The sequence below is a fragment of the Pantherophis guttatus genome, chromosome 2, assembly GCF_059756535.1.
Source record: "Pantherophis guttatus breed Tessera chromosome 2, ASM5975653v1, whole genome shotgun sequence".
NCBI classification, from domain to species: domain Eukaryota; kingdom Metazoa; phylum Chordata; class Lepidosauria; order Squamata; family Colubridae; genus Pantherophis; species Pantherophis guttatus.
The window spans coordinates 58,690,282-58,703,299 of NC_142064.1; the positions used below are offsets into that span (position 1 = coordinate 58,690,282).

The following is a 13,018-nucleotide window of genomic DNA, read 5'->3' on the forward strand; positions in this document are numbered from 1 at the left end:
TTAACCACAGCCCCCTACAGAATCGAGGCCCAAAACAGTAAAAGTCGCACAAAAATGAAGGAAAATGCTATTTTTTTTTCCTTAGGAAATATTTCGTTCCTCCTTTTCCATCCGGCGAAAAACTTTCTAATAAGGCAATAAATAGGAAAAGTTGACTTGTAACTTCGCAATACGGCCATTCTTTAGTCCTCGGGGCAGGGCGAAGGGTTTGTAAAGCCTGCCCGAGTAGCAAGAGGATCTCTTTCCGGAGAATCGATCGAGCAAAACCTGCCCCACGGAGCTTTGGCTCCAATCGCTCCCAGAGTCACGTGCCGCTTCCAGGCCCTTTGTCGGTTGGGCCCCGCTCCTCTGGCGGCCCGCGCGAAAAGTGGCCGTCACGTGACCGCACTGGAGACGGGCTCGCTGTGCGTGCTCCTTTGACAGGCAACATGGCGGCTACGGCGGCAGCCAAGGTAGCTCTTAGGCTCTTTCACCATCCAGGGGGTTTAGCCGCCGTCGCTTGGTCACCCGCCTCCTCCTTCTCCCTGGGCCGCGTGAGCCCTAGCAGCTGTTGTGGCCTGACCGCGGCCGTGAGAAAATACAGTTCCGAAGCCAAAGGACTGGAGGAGGAACTGCGGGTTCGGTATTTGGACGACGATCATAAAGGTAACGGCTGGAGCCGGCGTGGATGGAGCGGGGTCTTTTTTTTTTTTTTTTAACCTGTCACTCAGCCCTGAAGCAACATTTCCAAAGAAAGCCATTTGTTTCCCCCCCCTCCTCCCTCCCTCCCCTCCCCTCCCTCCCTCCAGTTCTGCCCTGTAAGGCTTTTTGCTTGTCAGATGCGGAGACTCGTCGATGGGACGCCTCCACATCCAATTATCTGTCCGAAATGATGAAGCTGCCTGACCCTTTAAATTCTGCCGTTGGCGGGGGCGGGTTGCGCGAGCTGCCACAATCATAAAGCGCATGCGCGGCTCTTTCTCGTGTTCTGTGATGCTGCCTGTTACAGGCGCTTGTTCGGGAAAGCCTTACTCTGGTTTAGGAGACTGGGGAGGGTGGCTTGTAAGGTCAGGATGCCTGATGTGCAGATTTTGAAAGTCCTGCGTTTTATTTGAAGGTGGCCTGTCATTTAGCTGTCGCTGATACACGTTCCTATTTCTAAAAAAAAAAATACAGTCTATAATTATTCTTATTTGAATTCTTACGTTCTGCGTGTTTGAGAATGCAGAACTTTTAAAAGTCATATATTAAGGAATACTCTATTGCGTGTCTGGAAAAAGTACAAGTATAAACTAAACGAGAAGTACACACGATAGAGAATATAAGTGTAGAGCAAAGGCAGGATGTGATTACATATACAGAGCTTCTTAACAAGGAAAGAGGTATACTACAATTAAAATCTTTGAATCAATTAAGAGAAGAAAGGACAATTCGAACATGGTTTCAATATGTACAGTTGCAAGCTAGATGGAGAGAAGATCAAAAAATTGGTTTTCTGCAAAATGAGAACTTGGTAAAACAGATTAGAGATCAAAGTCAAATGCATATAAAAAGGTTGTATAATGCGTTGGTAGAAATAGATTCAGAAACGGAGTTAGTTAAGGACTGTATGATGAAGTGGGCACAAAATATTGAAGAACCAATAATAATGGAAACATGGGAAAATATATAGGTTAGAAATGTGAACTTCACGCAAGCCCAAAACTTAAGAGAGAATTTTAATAAAATGTTTATAGATGGCATCTGGATCCTAAAAAGCTAGCCTATATGTATCCAAGTGTGCAACCTAAGTGTTGGAGATGTGAATGTGATGATGCCACGTATTATCATATATGGTGGACATGTAAAAAAATTAAGGCATTTTGGATAAAAATATGGTGGATTATTCAAAATATTCTCAAAAAGAAGATAAAATTTACTCCACAGTTCTTTCTGTTAGGCATAATTACAGATTGTATTGTTATAGAGACTAAGTTGATTTTAAATTTAATAACAGCAGCCAGACTCTTGGTGGCACAGTACTGGAAGAAGGAAGATTTGCCTACTATTGAAGAATGGACATTAAAAGTAGTGAATTTAGCAGAGATGGCTAAAATTTCAGCGTATTTGAAGGACCATTCAAATGAAAGATATATATTGGAATGGAGAAGATGGATTGACTATATTCAAAACAAATATTGGACTAAAAAGTTTCAAATAATAATTAAGTAATAATTTTAATTAGCAATTTTATGATGTTTGTGTATCTATATTTTTCTTGACTGTACACCGCCTTGAGTCCTACAGGAGAAAGGCGGTATAGAAATATAATAAATAAATAAATAAATAGCTTATGAATGAAATCTATATTTCCTTTTTTAATATGTTTAGATAATAATAATAATAATAATAATAATAATAATAATAATAATAATAATAATAATAATAATAATAATAATAATAATTTTATTTCTATACTGCCCTTCTCCCGAAGGACTCAGGGCGGTGTACAGCCTATTTAAAAACACAGACAAAACAACAATATAAAATTTAAAATAATTAAATAAATTGGCTCAGATTTAAAACCTCAAAAAATTTAAATACCCCAATTTAAAACTATTGTGTTGATAGTCCGGCCTGGCGGAACAACAGGGTCTTCAATGCGCAGCGAAACACCCGGAGGTCGGAGATCTTACGAATTTCCGGGGGCAGTTCGTTCCACAGGGTTGGAGCTCCCACAGAGAAGGCCCTCCCCCTGGGTGTCGCCAGCCGACACAACTTGGCTGATGGCACCCTGAGGAGACCCTCTCTGTGGGAACGGACTGGTCGGTGGGAGGCTATTGGTGGCAGAAGACGGTACCCGGGTCCTATGCCATGGAGCGCTTTAAAGGTGGCAACCAACACCTTCAATCGCACCCGGAAGACCACTGGGAGCCAGTGCAGCTCGCGCAGGAGGGGTGTCACATGGGCACAACAGGTTATTTAGTTGAAAGGGGAGTTAAAGAGCAAGGGGGAGTTTGGAGACCACAGAAAGTTAGCTTATTTTAGCTTATGTTTGTTTGTTTGTTTTTTTTAATTGAAAAAGTTTTTCAAATACAAATTTTTCCCCCTTTTTCCCCCCCCTCCTCCCTAACCCCCCTCCCCCTCCCCTTTCCCTTTGACTTCTTCATAGTAAAACCCAAATTCATAACAGATTATATCATACTTTACCATCCACTTACTCCATCTCCATATGCTGACCCTTTCTTTCTAATAAAATTATCATATCCCCCTTATACTATACTATAATATACATTTCAAAGTGACATTCTATTATAACATTGTCTAATAACTCCTAATTTAACATAATAATATTATTATATCTCCCAATTTAACGATTTCTGCTCATGATCTACCCTTTTACTACCCCCCATACGATATAACATTTCAGAACATACTTCCATTATAAGACTATACAATAAATCCTAATTTAACATTTATTCAGTTCAGCTACCCATTTCCTTCCCCCCCATCATTATGTCTCTTAGCTCAAATCTTTTACATATATTCACATCTAAACATAATATCCCTTTTTTTTTAAACTAAACAATCAATAACCTAACCTATCTCCCCCCACTTTCCTACAAAACTACCATGATTGTTCTTAATATCTTAATTCTTCTGCCCACTCCACTAGAAAAATATTCCCTTATGTAAATAAAATCCTAAAAGAAAAAAAACTTTAGGCTTGTAATCCATATAATATCTTCTGTAATGTCTTTCAGCTGGATAATAAACTCCATCGCCCATGTTAGGGTAACATCGCATCCTAATTCCAACAGTATTTTCAGTATCTTCAATTACCATCTGCCCCCATCAGTAACAAATATCTTCATATTGCAAAAAGAAAAAAAAAAGAACACAACAACCACCCGAGTGACTTTATATTTATATTCCATATAATGTCTATAGAGGTGTCTTTTATCCAGATTATTAATTCCAACCACCATAATAGGGTAACAACCAGATCTTCTGCGTGCCCCAATCCAATAGATCTCTTGCCATGTAACTCAGCATACACGTAGTATATTTATCAAGAAATCCAAAAAACAAACAAGATATTTCCAACCATTCGATTTAAGGCCTTTTTCACATCCCAAAAAATTCAGCACTGCAGAGATCTGTCACTCTCCTCAGGATAAAATAAACCAATACTTTGCCCATTATCTTTTCGTATATTCAGTCCTCTCATAAGTAACTGGCATTACACTGTTGTTTAGTTTAAAAACCAAATAGACGATACACAATCTACAGAAAGGAATTTAGGATAGAGATCCAACCCACAAAAAGTCAAGAAAAGAAGAAGTAGGTCTCACAAAAACAAAAACTTTTAAACAAAACTTTTAAATTAGCTTATGTTTGTTATGCTATACCCTGTTTTTGCTCTGGGAAGTCCGGGGGGTGGGTCTCGGGGGGAGGGGGTGGAGGGAGAGGGGGGATGGGGGTGGAGGGGAAAATTTTTTTGTAATGATTGTTAAAACTTTTTAAATAAAAAAAAGAGAATGCAGAACTTCTTGGAAAATATGTACGGATAAATACTCATATTGAAATCATATTGAAATCTTATAAATGTATCAAGAATGTCTGCCCAGAACTTAAGCTAAAAGTACAATAAAGTCTTTGCATTTTAAATTGAGCTGATTGGATGCACCTACACAGATATACTGATTATGCTTTCTGGAATGCTGTACAGTTATCTTTTGAATGTCATGTTCTTGAATTTTGCAATATATTCAGAGATCAATATAAATGATTATTTTAGATAAGTAAAGTGAGAGGAGAAAAGTGTACTTTGCGAGGAAAAGCATTCAAAACTCATGCTTTGTGAGAAAATATATCTCTAATTTTATGCTTGTTTTAATTCTCATTTCCTGTCTTTTTAATAAACATCTATTCCAATTTATAGTGTATTATTTATAGTAAATAGTTTTATGGTACAGGTAGTCCTCGACTTACAAGAGTTCATTTAGTGACCGTTGAAAGTTATAATAGCACTGAAAAAGTGACTTGTGACTGTTTTTCACATTTACGACCATTTCAGCATCTCCATGGTCATGTGACCAAAATTCTGCCTCTTGGCAACTGATTTATGATGGTTGCACTGTCCCAGCGTCATGTGATCATCTTTTGTAATCTGACAACAAAAATCAATGGGAAAGCCAGATTCCCTAACAGCTGTGTTAATCACTTTAGTGATTCATTTGATGACTGTAGCAAGAAAGGTAATCAAATGGGGCAAAACTCACTTAACAAATGTCTCACTTAGCAACATAAATTTTGAGCTCAGTTGTGGTCATAAGTCAAGGACTACCTGTATAGTGATTAGTCTTTAAGTATTTAATCTTTTAGAACTTGTATCTTGAGGACCCAGATTTTTGGGGGTAATATGCTGATTCTGTACACTGCTTAGAGAGGGTTGTAAGGCACTGTAAAGCGGTATATAAGTCTAAGTGCTATTGCCATTATTACTTTATTTTATGTTATTTCTAATTTATTTTACCTTCTTACTTTAGTAAGATTTTTAATACTCCAAATTATCTAGTATAGTTTTCAAATAAGAAATATATTAAAATGTATTTATCAACTAAGCATTAATTTGTATTTCCATGCTAGTTATTATATCATCTAAATTTTCAGATAAATGCCCAGCAATAATTATTCATATAAACTGCTGCATTTTCCCCCAAAGACGTAGAAGTCTTAAAAATGTAGCATTAAATGTTTTGGAATGCATAACTGATTTTTGTAATTATTTTTTGTCCTGCATACAGGAATTGTTGTACTTGGAATAAACAGAGCACATGCAAAAAATGCACTTAATAAAAATCTTATTAAAACGGTAAGTAAATGAAACTTTTAACTACTTACTAATGTGCAAATCTGAAAATTAATGTTGATAATATCCATACCTTTTCTCTGTAGATATCAAAAGTTATGGACGCTTTGAAAATAGACAAAAAAGTACGGACAGTTATATTCCGAAGTGAAGTTCCTGGGGTATTTTGTGCTGGTATGCAAACTTAATTTTTCTTATCCATCTGGAAATCCATAATCTATTAAATTCAGCAGAAGTAACTCAGAATCCTTTATTTGGGAACTAAATATAGACAAGTTCTATGTTTAAGTAATATTTGCTGTGCCCTTTTAAGAAAAAAGTTCCATAACATGTAATGAGCTATATAGACTGGAGAGCTTTCCTGACTTTGTGTGCGTGTGTCTAAATATCTGTATCTATGCAGGTAGTCCTCAGATTATGACCATTTGTTCAGCAATTACAAGTTACAACAATGCTGAATAAGGAGGACTTAAGATATATCCTCGGAATTACAGCCCTTGCCATGTCCCTGCAGTCATGTGATTCATATGCTTGCACCTGGCTTATGATTACAACATCTCAGTGAGCCACAGTTACACAATCTCAGTGTCCAGCATTCCCTGATTGCTTCCTAAAAACAAAGTCAGTGGGTAAGCTGGCAGGAAATTAAATCATGTGAAGTCCTGACTTAATGACCCAATGCTTTATTTAGCTCTCATTTCACATTCATGATTCTGGATGACTTACAGTTAAAAATATAAACATTTAAAATTGCCAAAGTTTTAAGGACAGCAAATATTACTTCCTTAATTGTCATTGCTAAATGATACAGTCATGTGACATCACATTTTATGACAGAGATAAGAGTTCCCAATCCCAATTGCCATCATAACCCATGGACTGTCTTTATCTGTTTTTGAACTGAAGCTTCTAAATATTCCTCAAAGGCAACCCAATGTAAAACAGGAATTAATTAGGGCCTGAGTGACTCTGAGCATAGAACCTCTTGATCTAGGATTGGGTTCAACTGGAACACAACTGAAAGCTGCACAAAAAGACCCTTCTAGCTGCAACAGTGACCTCTTCAAGGAACAGTTGTGACTCCAGAGCATACCTGGTCTGCCTGGGGAAATGCAACCATGTATAATTTAGAGATCAGTAGCTCTGATGGACCATGAAAATCCACTGTAGTATATGAAATTAAGCATTGCCAAAAGGAAAAGGATGATGCATTTTTTGTTTGCCTTGTCTAATGTTAGAAATGTAGTGTATATTGTAGCTTTCTAAAATTTGTTATTTAAGGGTATTTTATCTGGAGCTTTAGCTGCGAAGTGTTTCAGAGCCTCTTATGATTAACAAGAAGCAACATTCTCAAACCAGTAATATTAAGGAAACCTAGACAACCTGTGACTCATTGGGTCACTGTTTCAGAAATATTTCCTTATTTAAACAGAGAAATGGAATGACCATGGACATCAAAAATTCAGTGGGAGGGGGGTGACTTTTGAATTTCTCTCAGTTTCCCCACTGAATTTCCTTGTAGGAAGCTAGCAATGAACATTAGAAATTGCCCTGCCCTGCCCTCTGCTTCCCTCCTCTTCCCTGACTCACAAAGGACTGGCCATGAAGCTGTTAGGGGAAGTTGAAAATGAAGATCACATGACTATAGTAGTGTGATGGGAGTACTGAAGAAATAGCAACTGGCAGCGCTGAAGCAGCCACAAGTTTCCAAAATTTTCATTCCCTTGGGGAATAATGGGTTCCCACATTCTGAAAGTTATCCCATTTGAGATATCTTGGTTTAAAAAGATTACAGACACGAGTTTTAATAGTATGTAGATGCAATAATGAGCTACAGAGGAGGGTTAGGAGATTTATATTGAAGAAAGTTTTTTGAAGTTGAGAACCTAGTTTGTAGCAGCCAATAAAATATTACTGTTTACCCCTCATATTGGAAAGGAAACAGAACTGTGTGTTTAAATATCTACTCAGTTCATTAATTATTTTATGTTGCTACCATGGCATGGCATCTTCTCTGTCTTTTTCTTTAAAGTTTCAAAATTTAAAGTTGAGCCTTATACTCAGATAATGGTTCTAAAGTACAGTGCTGCAGAAATTGCATATTCTTGCAATTCACCATTATTAATTTTTATCCATTTTAACTAAACAGCAAATGTAAAGGCAGTACATATTTTATTGTAAGTGTAACTTGTGGCCAAGGCAATAGTTTTGCAGAGACTCTTATTTCTGTTGCCATAATTTTAGCAGAGGTCTATTGAGTTGTGTAGGCTGAGAATAATAACCAGAAAATGTTATAATATTATTTTCTTTTCTGATGTCACTGAATGTCAGTACTTTTTTGCCACTTGTTTAAATTTTCTGATACTTAAGTTTTGATTGCGAAATATCTAGATTAAGAACATAAAAATGGTATATACTCTGTTGCTATTAATCAGAGTCAGAAATTACATAGCTATTTGTAAAATTATTCTGAAATTGATTTGTAAGAAAGCATGTGTGAGTAATATGTGTGAGCTTGGCTTTTTCAGGAACAATTTCTTTAGATTGTGTAAACCTTTTTTATGTTATTAGAGCTGTTAGATATGATCATATAACTGCAAACATTCAAACATTTTTCCATCTAATAATCTTCTAATTATAATCCTTCCATAATTGCACTCCTCAGTTTCAGGTCCAACGAAAATAAATTTAAGTTAGTTAAATGAAGACTAATATAGCAATCATTGAAATAGACAAGATAAATTGAGTATTTTTCATTTCTTGGGTTAGGGGAGCATATGAATTATATGTATTATGGTAATCAGTAGGAAATAGCTCATTCTAATGTCCTACTCCAAATGCCTGATATAAATCTGATATCCCTGAAAATGTATAAATGGCACTTTTAAATCTGACTCAGATTTTTTTTTTACTTGTTAATTTTTTAAAATCTTGGCAGAAATAAAATCGGCTATTGCATCACTAATTTTTGTCATCCTGGGCTTTTAATATACGTGAGTGGGATTATATGAAATGTTTCAGTCACATTTAATTATGGATACATATGCATGTCGACTACAATTATAAAACTTTTTATATAGACTTTACATAGAAAAGTTGTTGTTAATCTAAATTTAAATAACTGGCTATAGACTTAATAAATTTAGTCTTTTGTTACATTGACTGTATAGAGCAAAGTCTCTTAATTGCTCTAATTGAGTGCTTTGCTTCAGATGAGACTTAAGCATGAAATTTGAAACAATTATTTTTTGGTGTTGGATAAAATGTATAACTTTTTATAAATGATTTGTTGAATTGTTGACATGTTCCTTATTTTCATTTTCCTTATTTTGTTTGTAAAATTGTTCATTTTATCATAGCATTCAAAAGATATAGTCATGCTTATAACACCAAGAATTAGAGATAGTTTTCAGAATTATCATGAAAAACAAATCCCTTTTTTACATAAACAGTTGCAGCCATCTGAAAATTAGTTTGGTTTGTTTTATTAACTTCCTCCTCTTTTTTTTTTTTTTTTGCCCTTTATGAAATGAGGACTGGTTTATTTCCATGTTTTCTATGAAATATGCATATAAAACATGCAATGGGGTATGTTTTAAGTACTTTGTAAATTGTATACACATTTTTATTTTATATCCAAATGTTTGTAAAGAAAAGTGACAGAGTTTCCAGATCTTGTCAAGAAATAGATTTACATTTCCATGTTACTTTTTCTGAAAGTATGAATGGATTATGCCATTTTGGTTTATTTCACTTATATTGCCTACCTCCCAGAAATCCTAGCCAGCCTTGCCATTCATGAAAATGCTGATGTTCATACATTTGATGGATATTGAGGTTGGGGAAGATGGGTTGATTTGAACAGAAACCGTGATGATATTTAAATATGACCATAAAATGTCATTTGCAGGTGCTGACCTTAAAGAAAGAGCTAAAATGCATGCTAGTGAAGTAAGCTCTTTTGTCTCAAAAGCAAGATCTACTATTAATGAAATGGGTAAGTACAACTCTCATTGAAATATTCCTGATAGCCAATCAGTCATGAATGGTAGTACTAAATAAAGTTCCCAGTGATAAAAAAAATCCTATTTAAATTTTTCATAACTCTAATAAATTAAGATTAATTATCATTAACATGACAAAGAGATAATTGTCACTAAAGAATATTAATTTTCTTATATTTCTCTCTGTTGTTAGATACAGTATTACTGAATTGAGTATAAATAAGCCCTGTAAATGTATAGACAGAATTTATTTCAGTGAATATCCTTCACAAGTAAGTTAAACTCTCAAACAGTTTGAATAGGATCAAATGGGGGGGGGGGGGAAATTAAACTGTTTCCTAGAAAACTTTAATCGGAAACTTCAACTGATTTAATGTTAAAACAAACGTGTTCTAAACAGTTAGATTGAGAGAGAGAGAAGGAGTAGAGCCAAGGCATTTCTTTTTTCCACAGTATCAAAACATTATATTTGTAAATTTTTTATTTTTTATTTGATTTATATGCCGCCCTTCTCCGGAGACTCAGGGCAGCTTACAATGCGCTAAGCAATAAGTAAATAATTCAAAGTGCTTACAATTATTTTATAATTGTGTTTCAAGCTGTCAATTCTGTTTATTATTTTATTTGTTAAATTTACTTGCTGCCTATCTCGCCGTGGGGCTACTCTAGACGGCTTACAATAATAAAAAGGAATAAAAATTGAAGAGAATGTAAAACGAGCAGAAGTAAAATAATAGAACAGTAAAATAAACAATGACAAAGGAAACAATGAGAATATTACATCAATATGATAAGCAAAAAGATGGAATTGGTAGAGAGCAGGGGAGGATGGAGTCTGCCATCAATCTAGCAGCCACCTCTGTTCATGGATCTCTCACTAAACATGCCAGTTGCAGGGCCGGATTTAGATGAAAAGAGGCCCTAGGCTATTCCACTTATGAGGTCCTTTCACCTATAGTGAAAGTGTAATTTTAATTTTGCTAACAATTTGAATGTAGGCCCCTCTTGATCTTGAGGCCCTAGGCTGAAGCCTAGTTAGCCTATAGGAAAATCCGGCCCTGGCCAGTTGCTAAATATTCTTTTGTAAAGAGAGAAAATAACTTCATCAGCAATTCAGAAGGAGTATTTACGAAAATTCATAAAAAGTTTTTGATAATGAGGTTAAGAATCCATTAAGATTGGAATGGGAGTATTTTAAGAATTTATTGTCTTTCAGTGATAACTTCCTGTTAGCGTTGAGTCAGTTATCTTGTATTGAAACAAACAACTAAGTAAAACTTACATATTCACTGGTAGTACAGGTGTATGAATGCTGGTGACAAACAATGACTGGGGTTGTTATTTTCGAATTTTTATTTGATCCTCCTCATTTCATAGCTCCTACTTGAACAAAAGGTGGAGTCTGTAGCCAGGAGGACCTTGGCTGCTTGGATATAAATTAAAGTAATAAAGTAAATAACTTCCATATTTGTTAGTTTCATGAATAGATAACATCTATTTTGATTTGCATATTTACAGATCAGGAATTACTGTTTTGTCATAACTGCTGTTTATTATAATTAATTCTGGTATCTTGTTTTTTTTATTGCTGTTAATATCCCAAATATCTCTGTAGTCAGAATTTAGTTTGCACTTAATATTGGAAGGAAACAAAAAAAAAATGCTGTTATCCATAGAATCACACTTAGATAAGAAGGACGGCACGTAAATTAATAAATAAATAGATATTAGAAATTTCATAAAATTAATTTTATATTACAAATATTGACAACTGGCTGAAAATATTTTTGTTAACTTTGCCTTTTAGCTAATCTTCCAGTACCAACTATAGCTGCAATAGATGGCATTGCATTAGGTGGTGGCCTGGAATTGGCTCTAGCCTGTGATATAAGAGTGGCAGGTAAGATTTAGTCCTATTTTTAAAATTAAAGCGTTTTTCTAAACCTTGTTTAATTCAAGTGTAGGGGAAATTATTTCTGAATGCTATTTTAATGCAATTTTGAACATCTCAACTAATTATTAATTAGTTGTTTAATTAGGTAATTATTATAGTACCTACATTAGTGTTAGCATGTATCTTTTAATTTTTGGATCCAGGGTAAATGTATTTAATCTAATATAAAAATTTTGTGATTTGTGTCATGAAAGGGTTGTTGCTAATAAGTACAAAAAAGGATAAAAAAAAGGAACAAGTTAATGAAGTGTTCACATTAAAACAATTTTTTCCACTTTACAGGAGTAGGTGAAAGGTTTTTATGTCACCTATCCTGGAAACATCCTCTAGCTTAGACTATTGGATGGAGATGGTTGCTAAAACTGGAATGGATCCCTCACCTCTTACTTGTCTCATTCAGATGCAGAAAATTACAGCATTAATAAAACCAATGATGGAAAAAGATAATTAACCTTTGTTTAATCAAAGCTTTTAGACATAAAACCAAACACTAAATTATAAAGATAATTGCATGATGGATATTGTTCTGTAGCCTTGCTCTAAGTGAGAAAGTTCACAGGAAGAGAGGATGAATTACAACTTCCTGTATCTGAATTTCTCCCTTTAAAAGCATTTTTAAAAATATATTAATAAATTTATACCTTGCTTTTTTTTTTCTTTGTGTAAGCAACTCAGGTGGTTTACAGCAATTAAAAAAAATAAAAATACAAACAATAAAAGCAACAGCAATATATCCCAATTAAAATATTTAATCATTGGACTGTCCAGTTCACTACAATTTGCCTAGTTTAGCTGGAGATCAGTGTATTGAAAAAATACATACATAAATACATAAAGAAAAGTATTCTAAATGGGCATATATTGTATGCAGAACAATTGCTATACAAAGAATTTTGTTTTCCTGGGTGTGAAAATATTAGAAAATCATGACACATACTGGCTTTTTACAGAGAACAGAAATGGGCACTACAATTTGCACATGGGCACTAAAGAAGAGTTGATTTCCTACATCCTGCAATGCCCTTTCTGAAAAATGAAAAGCTACAGAGCCTGTTGAGAGCAAAAGTTTTTTCCCATACAACCTAAGGCACAGTGGAATTTGTTTTTGGTTACTTAGTAAACCATGGCTTAGTGCTGAATTGAAACATAGCCATTAACATTCTGCCCTTTTTAATGTTTTCACTTTTATCTGAAACTCATACAGTGAAGCTACAGTTTTATTTTACT

General features: G+C 34.8%; 1 protein-coding gene across 2 annotated transcripts in view; it reads left to right on the top strand.

The window, feature by feature from the left end:
• Positions 1 to 295: 295 nt before the first annotated feature.
• AUH (AU RNA binding methylglutaconyl-CoA hydratase) overlaps positions 296 to 13,018 on the top strand; it is a 32,623-nt gene continuing 19,900 nt past the window's right edge. Inside the window, exons 1-5 of one of the 2 annotated variants that reach the window (XM_034410024.3) lie at positions 296 to 645; positions 5,769 to 5,836; positions 5,920 to 6,007; positions 9,744 to 9,830; positions 11,645 to 11,737. In XM_034410024.3, coding sequence (XP_034265915.2) covers positions 429 to 645; positions 5,769 to 5,836; positions 5,920 to 6,007; positions 9,744 to 9,830; positions 11,645 to 11,737 — 553 coding nt within the window. In that variant the 5' untranslated portion in view covers positions 296 to 428. Of the gene's footprint in view, positions 646 to 1,338; positions 1,362 to 5,768; positions 5,837 to 5,919; positions 6,008 to 9,743; positions 9,831 to 11,644; positions 11,738 to 13,018 lie in introns of those variants that run through there. The other variant, XM_087886022.1, reaches the window with a different exon arrangement.